This window comes from Canis aureus, chromosome 24, assembly GCF_053574225.1.
Source record: "Canis aureus isolate CA01 chromosome 24, VMU_Caureus_v.1.0, whole genome shotgun sequence".
Lineage (NCBI taxonomy): Eukaryota > Metazoa > Chordata > Mammalia > Carnivora > Canidae > Canis > Canis aureus.
In genome coordinates, this window is record NC_135634.1 from 29,508,714 (window position 1) to 29,526,694 (window position 17,981).

General features: G+C 53.7%; 1 protein-coding gene across 1 annotated transcript in view; it reads left to right on the top strand.

Moving 5' to 3' along the window:
• Positions 1-13,669, top strand: part of KIF13B (kinesin family member 13B) — a 199,302-nt gene extending 185,633 nt beyond the window's left edge. The window contains exons 38-40 of the mRNA XM_077868673.1: positions 5,489-5,551; positions 9,172-10,135; positions 12,595-13,669. Coding sequence (XP_077724799.1) covers positions 5,489-5,551; positions 9,172-10,135; positions 12,595-12,875 — 1,308 coding nt within the window. The 3' untranslated portion in view covers positions 12,876-13,669. The remainder of the gene's footprint in view (positions 1-5,488; positions 5,552-9,171; positions 10,136-12,594) is intronic.
• Positions 13,670-17,981: the final 4,312 nt, after the last annotated feature.

Here is a 17,981-nt window from a genome sequence, read left to right on the forward strand (position 1 = left end):
TTAAGTAATTGATTTGTTCACTTAATGTATGTATTTATTCATTCAACAAACATGAAGTTATTCATTTATGTACAGGAATACAGAGATGAATGAACCCTAAACTCTACCCTTGGGAGAGCTAAATTGGGTGATGTTCTGGATGCTGTAATACACGTATGTCTGGGGCTGGCACGGTGAAGGCAATTTCAGGAAGTGGATCACACTCGAGCTAAGACAGATATGAATAGGGGCTCACCAGGTAGAACATGATTCCCTAGGGAAAAGGAAGAGCTCGAGGAATGCTCTGGCAAAGCAGTGTAATCAGTTCAGAGTGGGGTTAGCATAACAAGCCAAGGAGAGGGTCCAGCCTCACAGAGAGGTGAGGGTCTATGTATTGCCAAGGTGTTAAAACCTTATGTTTTAGGCAGGAGGATCTCCCAATGACTCATATGCCTAGTTGAAATTCTGAGCTGATCTGCCCTGTTTTCTTCATTCATGTGACATATGAAAACCAGAATTTAAAAATGATGGGCTGTGGGGCACCTGGGTGGTCTGTGGTTGACTGCCTGCCTTTGGCTCAGGTCATGATCCTGGGATCCTGGGATCGAGTCCTGTATCAGGCTCCCTGCATGGAGCCTGCTTCTCCCTCTGCCTGTGTCTCTGCCTCTCTCTCTGTGTCTCTCATGAATAAGTAAATAAAATCTTTAAAAAAAAAATGATGGGCTGTGATACAAGAATGACCCTCATCTTCTCCCTGAAATACTTCTAAGCAGTTCTCTTCTTGTAACCTACTCATCTGCCTAGCTCTAGTGATGCTTGGCAGACAGCATGATTGCAGGTTCAGCTGATGCTTGAGAAGTTGGTCCTTTTCCATCTGTCACTGACTCACTGGGCAGCCTGGATGCCTGTAACCATTAGGTGACTGTCTCTGAGCCTTGCTTTCTGTAGTGTGAGATGTGGATAATTATACTTATATTCGCTTGCCTCGTGGGACTTCTCCTTAATATTTATAGCTGCAAAATACTTCGCAGTCATTTTTATTAATAGTTGCCAGATGTGTCGTAAGGATTAATGAACTTATGATCTGAAATGTTTTGAGCTACTGAAATAGGAGGCAACTGCCTGCACAGGGGATATGTAAAAGAGCATTAAAATGCAAACAATACACATTTGGAAATTTGAGCTCTTAGGTGTGAAGGACAAATGGCACACTTAAGATTTCAGTACACTTTGTAGGTATTTTTGGTCTCCTTAATGAAATTCCTGAATTCATCACAGGCCATTGGTAAACACAGAATGCAGGGTCCCCACACCCTGGCGCATAGGCACATGCACAGGTGTACACACACACATGCATCCGGGTTCTCCTGATACCACTGTGACCCTCCTTCTGGTCACTCATCCTTCCTGGGCATCATCTTTGTTTCCCTAGCCTCCCCAGCCAGTTGTTTCCAAGTGTTCAGTCATCTTCTCATATCTAGGTTTTCATTTCCTTTTCCTTTTATCATCTAAGTTCAGGCTCTAATTAGCTCTCCACCAAACCACTGAAGCAACTTCTTAATTAATCTTTCCCTGTTTCGTTCATATCTCCCCCATTTTTAGGGGTGAATCTCCTCTAAGCACAACCCTTATCACCGCTCATTCATTTACCTTTGATAGCTCATTACTGAGGGTGAAAACCATAAAAGCTCACAAGGTCTCCTGCACGTGGCCCTAACCTGCTTCCCTCTGCCCTGTGCAGGTCGCTCTGGATCATTCTCTCTTCCCCAAGACCTCCTGGAAGATTGAGTAGCCTTTCTTGGGGCAGAGGTGGCGGTAGACGGAACGCATCAGGCCCACAAAACACCCTGCCTCCGCCGTGTCATTACTCATGTTCGAAGTGGCCTTCTGCCCCTGGAAAAGCCATTCAGTCTTCAGGGTCTGTCTCAAAGTGAAATCGCCCCCATGAGGGTATTCTAGGCCTGCTTCATTTATCATCCCTTCCTCCTCTGAAACTTCTCTGCGTTTGAAGCTGTCACTCTAATATCTATCAGTTTCCTCAGTGTTTCAGTTATTTTCATATGTGTCCTTGCCAGTCTGCTGAGAGCTAGGCCTGTGACTTTGTGATCTTTGTGTTCTTCACAGCACTTGTTGGAATGCCCTGTACCCTGTGGGAGCTGAGTCTTTGTTGAACTGAATTTGTACATTGATTCAGAGTCCCAGTTATCTTCTTCATGTAGGACAGTCTTTTTTTTTTTTCTTTTAGAGATTTTATTTATTGATTAATGAGAGACACACAGAGAGAGCAGAGACATAGAGGGAGAAGCAGGCTTCCTGTGGGGAGCCTGATATGGCACTCAGTCCCAGCACTCCGGGATCACGACCTGAGCCAAAGGCAGAGGCTCAACCACTGAGCCACCCAGGTGCCCCCACGTAGGACAGTCTTATGGACAAATTTGAAATACATAGAATACTAGTGAAGCCCTCTGTGCTTGTCACCTAGCTTCAGTAAAAATCAATATGTAGCCAATCTTATATGCCTGTACCTCCTCCTTTTCAGCATGAACCTTTCAGAGTTCTCCATTGGAGAAGTATCTATCTGATGCTTATCTGGCCAGTGCTGGTTTGGTAGCCACCACCACTTTGCTCCTCACAGAGGGAGCCCCATGAAGTTACCAGCAGGTGAACCAGAGAAGTAGGTGTGCTCAAAGTACTTGACAGTACACTCAGGATCCATTCAGACACCATCCCATCTTATTTTTGGCACTATTTTTAGCCACTTCATACATGTGTCATCATCCTGTGTCCTGCTTCTCCCTTCCTCTGAATGGTAGGCTTGGGGGGGCCTGTTGATGAGGCAGATGGTGAAGTTGTGTTGGTGAAGAAGTGCTTAGTGAAGAAGTGATCATTGGGGGTGACTGATGGTGTTGGGAAATGTAAGGACAGATGTGATGTCTCAGCATGGTGGCCTGGAGCCATGACATGGGGCCCTGGGTACCCGGAGGCCTGTGTGTCCGTGGATGATACGGTGTCACAGGCAGGCTTGTCCCTTCACTCATGTCAGATTTTTTTTTTAACCATTTAGTGGAGTTTTCTAATTCCCCTGAGTCCTAGAGAAAAGTGTAAGTTATGTTTCTATGCTCTGTTCGGAGGGTAGGAGCCATATCATCTTAGAAGAGGCTTCATCCTGGATGGTTATGTTCCACCTTTGGTGGGATTTTACATATTTATGCTTTAAGGAGGAATGTTTTATTGCAGTCTTGTCTGCCTTAATGAAGTCTAACTGAAGAGTGTAAAGTATTTTGGAGTTTGAGCTTACGAAATGTTTTTTTCTGCCTTTACGAGGAAATATGCTGTGAACACCTTTGCATTTGTGGGGGACTTCAGATACGATGAGAGAAAGTAAATATAAAAAGAAACATGGTGGCCCCTGTATTCAAGGACTTTGTAAGGTGGAGTGGAGGATACTTGCTTGAAACTCCACTGTCGCTGCCTACCAGGTTGCCAGTAGAGTGGAGAAGCAGAGCTTCCTGTAGGTGCTGTGAGAGAGGGGAGGAGCGATGCATCATGGGAGTTGAAAGGAGGGATTTTCCTGGTCTAGGGATCCAGGGAGAGGCTGGAAGGTCATGTGCTTCAGGCCCTCGTCATGTGCAGTGGCCTTGCCCCCACCTCAGTTCTCTTCCATTGGCCCCTCACATTGTGTTTTTTAACCCTACCTCTTACCTTACCTCTCCCTTGTCCTCAGCCCCTAGTAACTCCCCAGTGTTTGCAGGCTATAGCATACGTTGCTTTAGTCTATCCCTAGGTCTTTCCATCTCTTTAGTCATATCTCCTACCATTTCCTACTTGATTGCCTGTCCTCTGTGCCTTTTTTCACATCCCAGCGCTGTTCCCAATTCAGCAGAATTAATTTCTTCTAGCTCTTTTCTCCCAAAGGCAGTCACAAGGCATCATTGGTGGTAGTGGTGCCCTTTGCTAAAACTCAGTTATTTGGTGGTGTGAACTCAGATTAACCTCCTAAGTGAACCATCTTGTTCCAGGTGGGCTCTTGTCCCTTCAGGTAAGAGTCTGGGCTACTCAGTAGGACACCGGACTCTGGCCTTCCAGCCTTAGTGCCTGCAGACCGTCCAGAGCATCTTCATGGCATAGAAGCCTCAGGCACCCGGATACATCATGGGAACTGGGAGGACCTGGAGTACTGAGGGCCAGGAGAAGGGAAATGCAAGGATATGAAATCTGCTTCTTTAGGCAATTTAGGTTAGGTAAGAGATGAGTCGTTAGGTGGTTAGCTACTCTTTTACCTTTGGATCCAACAAGAGAAAAGACGCTCCTACTGCACGGAAACAAACTGCGACACCTAAGTTTGCCAGGACGGAGCTCTCTGGGAGCTGAGCATTCTGAGGCGAGATCCAGACTCTGGCGCTGGAACGGGGAGATCTGGTTGATGGAATAAAGGCAGAAGTAGTGGATTCCTGGTTTCTTTGAGAGAATCCTGTCTCCCTCTGCCATTGTAAACCCAGCAGCTCTAAAAGAATGTCGGATTTCTTCTCCTTCGAAGATACCAGCTGTTTCTTCTGACATGTCCTTATCCTGGTGCTATTTATTTTTTTACTTTATGTTGTTGTTGTTGTTCCTTGAACCACATGTCCGTAAGTACTGAAGCCCTTTCTTGTACTGCTGCTTACACACCCAGTAATTCAGGCCCTTATCCCCTCGCATCTGCTCTGTTGCTGGAATCTCATCAGTGATCTTCCTACCTTGGCCTTTAAATATTTCTCCAGTTTGCCCTCTACCAGCAGATCCATCTTCTTAAGCTCCTGCTTTCTTCATTCAGGCATCTCTGGTGGTCCTCGTTGTTACCTGATTAGAATACCAAAGCCTCCATCAATATATCCTGCTCTGTATTATGCCCCAAAAGTAGGCTGTAGCCAGACTGGCAGATATGAGGCAGATATGTTGCTTGGTGAAGAAGCGGTCATCGGGGGTGACTGATAGTGTTGGGAAATGTAAGGGGAGATGTGAAGTCTCAGCGTGGTGGGACTCCTCACTTCCTGTGACTACACTCGCTGGTCTGCTTGGGCACCAGCTCTCCCTGGCCATCAGGGCTTGGTTTCTGTTCTACTTCCTGCCTGAAGCCTTTCCCGATCTTCCCTGTTCCAGTCATTTCTCTCTAGCATCCTGTAACACTTATATGTGCAGAACAGCCCTTGATGAACATGTGCTGTGAGTGGAGAGAGCCTGTGCATGTGTGAGAATGTCATGCCATGAGTGTTATTGTTTGCAGCACGTGCCCTGTGTTGCTCACTGGGGGTAAGCTGCTTGCTGTGCCCCTGTGTCGTGTGGCACCCCTAGCCCTTGGCATGCCTACTTGGCAGCGACATGTGAGAATTCCTGAAAGTTGTAAAAGTTCACTTCAAGTGGGTCCTCCTGACAGGTTCTCCAGTCTGTCTATTCAGTGAAAACCTTCTCTGGTTATTTCGGTTCTCCTTCTCTTGATCCCTCACGCCCGTCTATTCACTTGTTTTCTCAGCCCGTGCCCCGAATCATGGTGCAGTCTGCCTTCTCGGATGCCGGGACGACCAGAGTGGTGGAGGTGAGTCTGGCGGGTGGGGGGTGACGCCTTTGCTGGCGGCCGCCCCACATGTGGTGGGTGGCCCCGATGCCGTAACTATTGAGTCCACACCCGTGGGTTTTTCATTTTAGCGTTCCCGTTTTGATAATTAGCTATAATATAGGTCACTGTCTTCTCCCTCTATATTTTCCTTGTTCCACTTTTCTATTTTCAACTTGTTAATCATATGATTGCTAAACTTTTAGGTGCTTGACTGCTAATGTAGTCTGCTGCTTTAATAGCCCACTGCTAGGCAAAGGCGATTTCTATAAACAGAACAATCTCCTTATTCCAAGTGTTTGCTTAATTCTCAGTTTTACATTTCATTCTGATTCATGATATCAGCGTGAAAAGACTAATGCTAAGCTGGGGAGAAAATAGTCTCTTATGATCTCCCACAGATGAACAGCACTTCTCATCTTATGAATAGCAAATCTATTTTCTCCCACTGTGCGTTCATTCTCTTAGGAAATGCTGTATCTTCATCGGAAAATTTTATTTATTAAAACAACGGCAAAAAAGTGCAAATAATTTGGAAGGGAATTCAGACCTCCACAGATTCAGCCCTTTCTAAAAGGCCCTTTTCAATCTAGGACATATTAGGTGTTCCTGTGGCCTCCCTTCTTCCCCCATGAGTGGTGTTTATTAGTGTGCTGAGGCAAGACTGGGGCCCCAAGGTCAATGGGACAGAGGGAGACCAAGTCTCTTGTTGGCGAGGGCACCAGACCTGCCAGGGCCTCTGCAGCTCAGGGCAACTCTGCTGTTTGTCTTGGTTTTCGCAAGGCTAGGCTTTCATGGCAGTCTCCAGAAGTGTCAGTGGTAAGGGAATAACCCAAAGATGGGGAATAAGTTTCCACTCACATATCAACTCCAGTCAAGTGGGAGCGGTTTCCTGCCGTGCTTTCACGGAAGGAGTCTGAGGCTGCACTTGGGCTCAGCAGGAAAGAATGGTGCAATCAGGGCTGCCTTCTGCCACCTTTGGTCTCTGTTGTCACTGTGGATCTGACCTCTGATCTCTGGTTGTCACTTACTGGAAGCTTTGGATAAATCCTTTAACCTGTCTGGGCCATGTTGTAAAATGCATACGGTAATGCTTCCTGGCCTACATTAAAGGATTCATGTGGAAGCAAATGGGATAATGACCAGGGACATCTAAGGCACTGTTGCTAGACTGTCAGATCCTCAGGACAGGACGTAGCTGGCCCTTAGCAGACAGCTGTCTATGTGGTACTGATGGGGTATTACCCACCAGGGGAAGAGGGAACACTCACGCTTCCAGAACCAAAGTTCCTGTTCTGAATCTAGGCTCTTGTGATTTTGTTTGTATAGTCTTCCCTGCCTGGTCAGTGATATTAAAAATAAAATAGAAAAGAATAAATAAAACATGTACAAGTTGCAAAAGAAAAATGATTGAAGGATTGCCTAATCTTTTAGAGTATTTATGCTGGTGACAGTTATTGATCTATTGGATTTAGTAAATTTTGCAGCCTAGAGATCCATCACAAAAATGGGCTGTTAATCTCAAGAGGTGCCGTTAATTTTGTACCCTCAAAGTGTGCCTTGTGGGGAAAGGAGAGCCTCTGGAGACAGGAATATAAATGACAATTCACGTGAAAATGCATGATTTATCAAACTGCTGAGTTAAGCCAAGTAACTGTAAGAGACTTATAGATCTCAGCTGTTTCCCAGTTCAAATAAATCCTGTATTTCAAATGGAAAATGGCCATTCCTGTAATATAAATAATCTTTCCGTAAATATTGGAAAACATATTTCTTTTTCTGAACAGCACCCTTCTCCAGTACACCAACCCTGTTCCCGGTTCTTGCCTTCCTCTCCCTTGCCCCTGTCATTGTGAATTGGGAATAGAAAGATAATCTGCTCCGTTCTTCAAATGGCTTCAGTTATCAACGAAGAACACCTTAGCAGTACCCCAGAAACAGTAGTGGACAAGCAGTGGCTCCCATCATTCCCCATGAGATGGGCTGTGCATGTGTTTCTGCTAGAGTGACTCAGATGAATGGTACAGAGGCCAGCCTCTGCGGCTCCACCATACTCAGCCCCTCTTTACTGTGGGGCAGGCTGCTGCTTGGCCTGTGTCTCCCTGGAGGAGGAGGGAGGGTCCCCACCCCATGCCATGGGACTGGCCTGCAGGCAGTCTGTCTCCTCTTTTTCCACCTGACTCCCAGCCAGGAGCCGTGAGTCAGGCTGTGCTGGTAAAGCTGTGCTAAGTCACTTGTACATCTTCCAAGGAGATCCTCATTCCAGCTTCACAGGAGAAAGTGCTCTTTTGGCCTTTAGTGATTCTCTCAGTTTTCCGGGCAGCCCATGGTGGGCAGGGTTCTGTTTCCACTCCTTGCTTGGCTGGGAGTGCTTGGTGGGTAAGGAGGGACTTGAAGATTTAGTGTACACCTACTGTGCACTGCGCCCTGTGGTCAGGGCCTTTTCATGCCTTGTCAGGCCCCATTGACCCTACGTGGCCATTGAGTGTACATTCTTCCCACCTCCAAGTCCTTGTCCCATACCAGCTGAGTGTTCTATGATCAACTCAATTTGGACACTTGTCTACCCAGAGACAGGGTCAGATCCCATGGATGAAGGCCTCAGGCCCACAAGACTGCCCCCACTTTGGATACTAGTCACAATTCCAGGTTGTCATCTATGCTTCTGACCAACCAGCCCTGGATAAGAGGTTCCAGTGACTCCACTTGGGTTTGATTAACTTGGTAGGATGCTTCACAGAGTTCAAGAGAGACATTTTACTTACTGGATGTAAAACTGGATCACCAGTTTATTACAAGGGATACAGCTTGGGAGCAGCCAGATGAAAGAGAGGCATGGGGCAGGGTAGGGGGAAAGTGTGGACTTTTAGTGCCTCCCTGGGTGCCACGCTCTACCCACACTTCCTCCAGTTCAACAGAAGTCTGTCCTTATGGGTTTCTATGGAGGCCTTATTACATAGGCATGATTGATTCAATCATTGGCAATTAGTGATTAAATCACCGCCAGCCCTCCCCCCCCCCCCCCCCCAATGGAGGCTGTGGGGCTGAAGCTCTAATCACTAGATTGGTTCCCCTGGCAACCAGCCTCCATCCTTAGGTGCAGTGCCAGAGTCACCTCATTAACAGGAACTCAGGTGGTGTTGGAAGGGGCTTGTTAGGAATATCAAGACACCTTTATTGCTCTTACCACTTAGGAAACTCCAAGGGTTTCAGGAGCTCTGTGCCGGAAACAGGATGAAGGCCAAATGTGGATTTCTTAGTTTAAGTCAGGCCATCACAGGCAGCGGTTAGACTGTTCAGTGTATATAAAGGGTGAAGAGGTGGAAGGGGCAGGCCCACGGCGGTGGGCAGTGCTTGCTCTCGGCACCGAGCGTGTGCAGGGTGCAGAGCGCGGGGCCCCTGCCACGCGGGCCTGAAGAGGGGGTCACATGGACCGAGGCGGCCGGACGGGGCAGGCCCTGCTCCGCCCTGTTGCACCGCCGTCTCTTTTCACCCTCCAAGCCGGAATGTTTCAGCTGACAGAAATCTGTGGCACTTGTTTTGGAAACGAGCCGCAAACTCGGAATCCTAACCAGTTCTTCTCGCGCCCTTTCTTGCGCCAGGCTCCCCGGGAGAGCGAGCGCGCGGGGACAGGCGCGGCGCCCGTGAAGCTCTGGGACCCACCGAGCCCGCAGGGCCCCCCGCGGGCCCCCCCGCAGGCCCCCGAGGCGCAGGACGGGCCGCCCAGCCCCCTGAGCGAGGCCTCCAGCGGGTACTTTTCCCACAGCGTCTCCTCCGCCACCCTGTCGGACGCCTGCAACCCCGGCCTGGATGGCGCGCAGACCCCGGGCTCGCCGCCCCCTGCCCTGCGCCGGGCCACCCCGGACTCCGAGCCGCCGGGCCCCCCGCCGGCCGCCGGCCGCCCCGAGGGTCACAGCCTTGTGCCGCCGCCAGTCCCCGCGAAGCAGGGTGTTCGGGGCGACGGCAGCGGCGCGGGCGCGGGCGCGGGCGCGGGCGAGGCCTCGGAGCCGGTGGCCCCGGGGAAGCCGGAGGAAGAGGCGGGCGCCTCCCCGGCTCCTCTCCCCGCCGCGGCCCCCCCGGGGCAGTCGCACGGCGCGGGCGAGGCGTCCCCAGCCGCCCCCGAGCGCCTCGGGGGGCCCCAGCACCCCGCGGAGCCCGCCGCCGGCCTGGAGCCCGAGGCCTGCAAACCGCAGGGGCCCCCCGACCTCCTGTGGGCGCCCGCTGCCCCCGCGTCCCCGTTCCGCATCCAGAAGGTGCGGACCTCGGAGCTCAAGTCGTTCACGCGCATGCTGGGCGGAGACCCCGGCTGCCCCCCAGCCCCAGCCCCAGCCGCGGAGGAGGACCTGCCGGCCGCAGGGGCGCCGGGCGACGGCGGGCCGGGGGCTGGAGCGCTGGGCAGGCTGGAGGTGTCCTCGGATTCCGAGGAAGCCAGCGAGGTCCCGGAGTGGCTCAGAGAGGGGGAGTACGTCACCGTGGGCACCAACAAGATGGGCATCGTGAGATACATCGGGCCCACCGACTTTCAGGAGGGGACGTGGATCGGAGTGGAGCTGGACCTACCTTCAGGTGAGCGGTGCTTGTCAGGGCCGGCCCAGCACTGCCGGGCTGCTGTGTGCCCTGGGCCATGTCGTTTGACCTCCCCGAGCCTCCAGGTCACTGCTTTTCAAAATCAGGAATAAGAGTTTCCAATGTGTTCTCTTCGTTTAATCTCCTGACATTTTTCAGAAACCTAAGTCATTAATTGAAAGCTACTATCAATATAGTAATGAATATAAGGCTCTTCCCCCCCCCCCCCCCTTTTAAGTCTCAGAGGCATCTGCTTTTGAACTGTAACAATCTTAACAGTAGCTCTGTGTGCTGTGTGTGCTCAGGTTGCAAACACTGATGCCTGTGGGGATACTCCGATGCCTGGGCTGGAGAACAGAAGGTGGGGTGATCTAAGGTGCCCAGGCTCACCAGTCTCTTAAGCCTCATTACAGAACCACACATCTTACAATCCCCATTTTCTGGAAAGCCAGAGCCACAACTTAAGGAAATACTTGGTCCTTCAGATGTATGTATGTTTGTTTGTTTGTATGTATGTATGTATGTATTTATCCAAGAGAGACAGGAAGCATGAACGGGGGAGGGGCATAGGGATAAGGAGAAGCAGACTCCCTCCTGAGTGGGGAGCCCCACAGGGAGCTGGATCCCAGGACCCTGAGCTCATGACTTGAGCCAAAATGAGACAATCAACTGAACCACCCAGGCACCCACAGGTGTTTTTTTTTTTTTTTTTTTTTTTAAAAAAACAGCTTTATTACATCAGGCTCCCTGCATGGAGCCTGCTTCTCTCTCTGCCTGTGTCTCTGCCTCTCTCTTTCTATGTCTCTCATGAATAAATAAATAAAATCTTAAAAAAAAACAGCTTTAGTATGATACCTATTCACATACTGTAAAGTCTGCTTGTTAAAAGTGTACAGGCTAATGGTTCTGAGTATAGAGTTGTGCAACCATTACCACAGTCTAATTTTAGAACAGGTTGGTCAACAACACCCCCAAAAGCCGTAAGTCCATTTGCAAGGCACTCCCTTTCCTAAGCTCTGGGTAACCAATAATCTGTTTCTGATCCCTCTAAATTTACATGAAACATCTTAATCTGGACTTTCACGTAAAGGGGATTGTATAGTATGTGGGCTTTTGTTACTTTTTTTTTTTTTTTTTCACTTGGCATGACTTCTCAAGGTTTATCTGGTTACAACCTGGGTCAGCACTTCATTCCTTTTTGTGGCCAAATAATATTCTGTTGTGTGGATGGCCCACCTTTTGTTCATCCATTTGTCAGTGAGTGGATGTGTGGGTTGTTTCTAACTTTTGGCCATTGTGAATAACGCTGTAAGTTGGAAGTGCTGTCAGAAGAAGAGTCATGTCCCCCAGACTAGATATTTTTTTAAAGAAGAGTCTGCTAAGATGTGCAGGGGAATTAGGAGAGAAGTTTCTATCTACAGGTGAACTCAAGAATTAAAGAGGGATTAACCGATTAATAGATAGTTCATGTAGCAAATGCGTTTTGAGCACCTACCATGTTGTGGTTACCATCTTGGATCCCAAGGATACCTTGAGAGACAAAACACAGCCCCTGGTTTCACTGGATTTCCACTGGAGAAAATTGCCAAGTAGACAACCAAATAAATAATTAAATTTTGATAGTAATAAGTGCTGTGAAGAAAATGAAATGGGGTGAGCAGGCAGGATGGTGGGGAGCCCGGAAGCAGGGAGCCAGTGGGCAGGGGTGGGGGGTGTGCCCTGAGAGCCAAGTGATAGCGGTGGTCAGATAGTGAGACAGGTGGTCTGTTAGGTGCATTGAGAGGTGCACTGAGGGGACCCTGGCTGATGGAGAGAGGAGGTTTTGTGGGGGAAGGGCAGGTCAGGGTGTGCAGAGTGCAGAAAATTCATGATTGTTTTTGCTGCAGAGATCATGTTCTCCACCAGCCCATCCCTGTAGCATGTTGACATTTAGGGGTCAGGGGGCCTCTTTCTTCAGGCATCCTCTCCGTCTACTGACTTGAGCACTGGGTTCTCATTCTTCACCTTAATGCATTTTCTGTTGCTCTTACAAAGGAAACTTCTCCACCGCATCTTGATAGATCAAGCATGACATCTACTAGCTACAATTTGGTCATTTGCCAGTTTCCATTTAATAGATTCAGGAAAAATAATCATTCCACCAACGACATCCATCCTAGGTTTACATGTTGACCAGTCAGGTTGAAAAAGGTCCGTACCCCAGGGTGGGGTGGGGTCGGTGCCAGCTCCGTGTTCGTGACTTGCCTGCACCTGGGCATCGGAAATGGCAGGTCTGGCACACGGACCTGGCGCCTGAGGCTGCCTGGGGCCGCATGTCCTTGGGGACCACCAGGCGCTGCCTGGAGATGGTCACCCCAGCCTCCCGTGTTCAGCAGTGCAGGGAGCCATCAGGCACACAGAGGCCTGGAGTGAGGGGCCATGGGAAGCCACCTCTATGTCGTCTTCTCTTTTCCCTTCAGGTAAAAATGACGGCTCCATCGGAGGGAAGCAGTACTTCAAGTGCAACCCTGGCTACGGGCTGCTGGTGAGGCCAGGCCGGGTGCGCAGAGCGGCGGGTGCGGGGCGGCGGCGCAGCGCGGGGCTCCGGCTGCAGGGCGCCCCCGAGCCCCGCAGGAGCAGCACCCTCTCCGGCTCCGCCAACAACCTGGCCTCACTGACGGCGGCTCTGGCCAAGGCAGAGGGCGCCACGGCGCTTAGGAGCCATAAGAACCCTGAGAACCGAAAATCCTGGGCCAGCTAAGCAACCCCCTCCTGGCCTGGGTTGCATCCTCCTGGGCTGTTGGCCTGCTTCCCTTTGCTTCCCAGGCAAAGGCTGACAGAGGGGGGCAGCCAGTGCCAGCCCTGGGGTGGAGCTGGGAACCAAGTGGGCAGGGATACCTCAAACCCCCCTTCCCAGGGGAGCATGGCAAGGAGTCTTTTCTGCATAACATGGGGCTAGTGACCTCTCCCTGCCCCTCCCGTGACTCTGGAAGCTTCATTTCTTCCTCTGTGCAGAGAATGGGGAGGCATCCCAGCAAGGTAGAGGGGTTGAAGATCCCAGGAGCCCAAAGCAGTCCTGGATTGGGGGAGTGAGGCCCTTCTGGCCCCGGGCCTGGGTTTTCCACCCCTGGGGCTGCTGTTCCTTTCTTCTGTTTCGATGACCCCATTAACCTCTTAACCGTACCAGTGCCTTTCTTTCCCACAGAGGCAGGGCATCCTCCCTGTGCCTCCAGAGCCAGCATCCCTGCCAACCCCCCTGGTCCTGGCTTGCTCCTTAGGCTCACTACATCCTTCTGGCCCCCAAGGTCTCCACACCACATAACAAGCTCTCAGAAGTGCCTCTGGCTGGCCTCTTGGGGCTTCTGGCACAAGGTCCTGGGCGCCTCAGCAAGGGGCACTGGGCCTGACCCCTCCCAGGGCCTTGCCCTCTGCCTTCCTACAAGGTTTCTTAGGGGTTTCTTTGTGGGTGCGTTAGTGTCTTTATACCTGGGAAGTGTTTTCTCTTTGCCATTTATTCCCGTAACAGAGTGCTTGGAATATATTTATTTATATTTATTTTTTGCAAATCTGAAATCACTTGCGAGCCACAATCGTCTGCCCGGGCTCTAGTGTCCAGCCTCTGAGGTCACTCGGGAGCTGCCAGCCTCCTGCCTCTGGTGGGGGTTCCCAGAGGGGCCCTTCCTTATGTCCTTATTGACACAGATACACAAGTGGCCTTACCCTAAACTGACCATGACAACTTGGAGAATTAGGTTATTGTGCTTCTGCAATGATGAAGTCAGAAGCATTGTGACCTTATTTGGTGCAATTTTGGTTTCTTGGAAGGGCCTTAGACTGGTTTAACTTCTTGGCAATTTTCTACCCTGATTCCCTGCCTGAACCTGAGGGCTGTGGCTCTGCAGAGCTCCCCACGGTCCCTGCCGAGCCACAGACCTGGCCCAAACGGCATGAAACCTCCAGGATCATTGCCTGCCTCCTGCTGGGGTATCTCTGGCTCTCCGGGAAGGGGTCTGTGGGAGTGGGCAGGGGGCTGGTGTCTCCCCGCCACGGTGGGGGTGGCTCCGTGGGGGGACAGGAGCTGGGCGGGCGGCAGGGCTGGGGGGGCCTGCACGGCAGAGCCAGTGCCCCCGGCCCTGGTCCAGCAGTAGCCGGGTGAGCTGGTGCCAGCATGAAGCCACCTGCCTGCGTGTCCTCACGACCACTGGTGGCCCCGAGCTGTGAGCAGGAGCCGAGAGGACACGGGGGGCGGGGGGCAGGGCCCTGGGCCAGGACTGGTGCCCAGCACTCTTGGGGGCCTGTTTTTAGTTCTCACGTTCGGACTTTTAAAAACGAAAAGTCTCCAGGTCTCTAGGGATTTGAAGCCCCCTCCACCCCCGTGGGGCCGTGTGGGGCCGTGGACGCCCCCAGGTGTGCGGCCGCCCCGCCGCGCCCCCCGGAGGAGCCCGACGTTAATTAGCTTCGGTTCATTACACGTGGCGGCGCCCCGGCCCCGGCGACTCCCCGACCGGCCTCCGAGCGCCCCCCCCGGGACGGGCTGAAGCCAAGGGGCGCTCCGTGCCCTCCGGTTGAGACCCGGTGCCCCCTCGGGCCTGCCCCCCCCCGGGTCGTGGGTGTCCGCTGCCCCGCCGTGCGCTGCCGTCCGCGGCCGCCAGGAGTCCCGGGGCGAGCGGGGGGGGGGGGGGGGGCCTGCAGCCGGCGCTGGGGGCGCGGACTCCGCTCTTCCGCTTGACCCCCCGCCCCCCCCCCGCCCCGACGCGCCCGACACCCCGCGTCCCGGTAGGGCTTGCGCCTGGAGCCTGCGGCCGTGTGGGCCCGAGGGAGCCGCTCGCCCCCCCCCTCCGTCCCGGGCGGGCTCGTGCTGCGGCCTCGGCGGAGCGGCCGGAAGGGCGCGGGGCTGCTGTGGGCCCTGTGCTCGCGGGGGGTCGCCGGCCGCCTCCCGGGGGTCCCTCCGCGCCCGCACTGCAGCCCCGCCCCGGCCCGGCCCCGCCGCCCCGGCCCGCCCCGCCCCGCTGTGCCCCGGTGGGGGGCGCGTCCCTGCAGGCCCGTGCGGGTGCGGGGGTCGCCGGCTGTGCGCTGCCGTCGGGGGCAGCCCGGGGAGCCCCGGTCGGGCGGGCGGTGTGGCCGCGGGGGCCGGGGACCTGCCGTCCTCCCTCCCAGGCCGGGGCGCGGCTGCGGCTGCGGGGGCGGGTGCGGCTGCGGGGGCGGAGCGGAGCGGCGGCGCGAGGCCTCGGCCCGTGGTCCAGCGGGTGCCGCTGCGGCCGCGACAGCTCGAGGACTTGCCCCCGGGGCTGCCCAGGATCCCCGCCCGCCGGCCGCGGGGGCGCAGCCGTGAAGGTGAAGGGCCCTGCGTGTTTGCGGAGACCCCTGCGCCCCCTGGGCCGAGACTGGGACCCTGGGAGAGGGTGACAGGCCCGGGCGCCCCGAGCCCCGCCGCTTCCCTGCCCCTTCTCTGGGCTCCAGGCCCCTGCATGAGGCCCGCAGGAGCTCAAGGTGTTTATTTCGCCGGCCCCGGAGCCGCGCCTGCCTGCGGCCCGCATCTGGGACGGGTCTGTCGTGCCTTCCCCGGGACGCGGCGCCCAACACCCTGGCCCCAGTATCCCCACGCGTCTCTTTCTCAGAAAAGCCCATCGAGCCTTCAGCCCGGCTGCCGACACGAATTTTGTTGGGGGGTAGGGGTCTTGGAAGATCTCCATGTGCCGAGTTCTGTAAATACGAGGGTTCACGCATAAAGAAGTGGTTTTGATCGGGTGACTCTTTGATTTGCTGCACATGAAATGGGAGTTTAAAAAAAATCCAAAGACTCTGTAATGAATTGTAAAGACTGAATGATTTGTATTATATAATGAACTAAACCTCTGTAATTTTGTACCATATATGCCTTTCCAGCACATGACCAGCAGCCTCTAAATAAAACGAGATGAAAAAAATAAAAATAAAAAAATAAAACGAGATGATTTCTTGCCTATGTCTGAGGTTGGTCTCTTTGCTTTTCTCTCGCTCACCCAGACACGGGGGTGTTTGGGCTCATTCTAGACTGTCCCGCAGGGTGAGGGGTGGCCCGGGGCCGAGGCTTTTCAAGGTGAGACCAGAAGAGGGGTGGAGGGAAGCCGCAGGCCCCGAGCACCGCCTCCTCCAGCCCTTCTGCTCTGTGAGGTTTGGACTAAAGAACCAGGGAGGCCGCACAGGTTGTGGCCAGTCCTACTCCCCTTGGCTGAGACCTCCTACAGGAGACTTTCTGATGGCCTCAGACCCAGGTGTGAACGGAGACAGCTGGCCCAGAGGGGGTGGCGTGGGGGGCCGGCTGCTGCTCTGGAGCAAGGATGTCCCCGTTCTCAGGCCATGGCTCCACTATCCGCCTTGATCTACAGGATCCACCCCACACCAGACTTCCAGCGCCGCGCAGGGCGCCTGACCCTTCGTGGTTCGCTGACAAGGCATTTTGGGGAGGAGACAGTGGTTGTGGGCACTGGGGGGCTGGGTGACACCCTGCTGGCTGTGGACGCGGCTCCCAGCCGTAGCCCAGCACTAGAGGTGAGCTGGCCTCCCTTCAGGCGGCCAGTGGGGCCCTCCTCGAGGTCCCTGAGCCCAGCCCAGCCCCGGAGCGGCCCGAGACCCGCCCGGTGTGCGGTTTTCACAGGGAAGCCCTGCGACCGTGAACCACTTGGCCCTCAGCTGACGTCAGATGTCCTTGAGGACGGAGGGCCGATTGGAGGCGGCCACCACGCAGGGCACATCTACACAAGACTTGTTTATACTCGTAAGTGCCAAAGAGTTGTTCTCAGGGGTAAGCACTGCCAAATTATGACAAATTTGGCAGCCAGGAGCCGCCCTGCTCTGAGGCAGGAGTCTGTGGAACTGATCTAGCTCCTGGGATAGAGACTGATTTTTCAAGTTGCTACTTGCAACTCGCGATTGCCTTTGTCTGCCTGAGGCTGTGCAGTTCTTACAGTTGCTCGGACCCGAAAATGGGCCTCAGTGGGCATGTTTCACGTAGGTCACTCAGTGAACACTCGTGCCCTCGTCCTGCGCCTGGGCCTCGTGTGGCGGGCAGTGCAGACAAGCAATGCCAACGAGTCCCACAGCCGGGTCTAGAGGGCACAGGAGGGGCCCCAGGGGCTCTAGGGGTTGAGGAAGTTGCGTCTGGGCTGGTGTGTCTGTAGGACTCGGAGGACAGGAGGTGGAGGGGGTTCTGCTGGGCAGGCGGGGAAGAGCTCAGCCGGGCGTGAAGGAAGCAGGAAGCAGTTTGGGCCTACATGGGGGAGCATGAGGTGAGGATGGTTCTTGGTGTCCCCTGCACCCCCATCTCCTGCCCACCTCCACCTTGGTGGCACCTTAGTGTTTGGGGACGACTTAAAATTTAGCATAGCTGCTTCTATGTATGGTAAGGAGAGAGAACCATTCATTCACTCCTCAGGCTTTCTCTGAGGAGGAGTAAAGCGAGTCAGTCCGAATCTGCTGGGGGAGCGGGGGCTTGGGCACTTTGTCCTCGAGTCCTGGATGAGAATGTGACCCCAGCTGTTGGAGGTCTTTAAAGAAACACAAAGAGGCTTCAGCTTTCTTTCATGTTTCACTGCTAAAGGTGAAGGCCCAGTGGTTTCACTGCTCAGCACGAGGAAGTAAAAGGCCCTGGTCCCAGCAGTGCCGAAGCCGCTAGGACTGCAGGGGCTGGGGGGGCGGGGATGGTGGGAAGGAAGGAGGAAGGCGGGGGAGGCCGGGGTTCCCCCTGCGTGAGGGCACCACTGGGCAGGAAAGGAGCGGCCACTTCTGGGGTGGGAGGGACCCACGCGGAGAACCAGTGCAGTCTGGTCAGAGGTGGACGCTGTCCTGCGTCGCGCATTCCCTCTCAACCACATAGAGTGTGATGGTC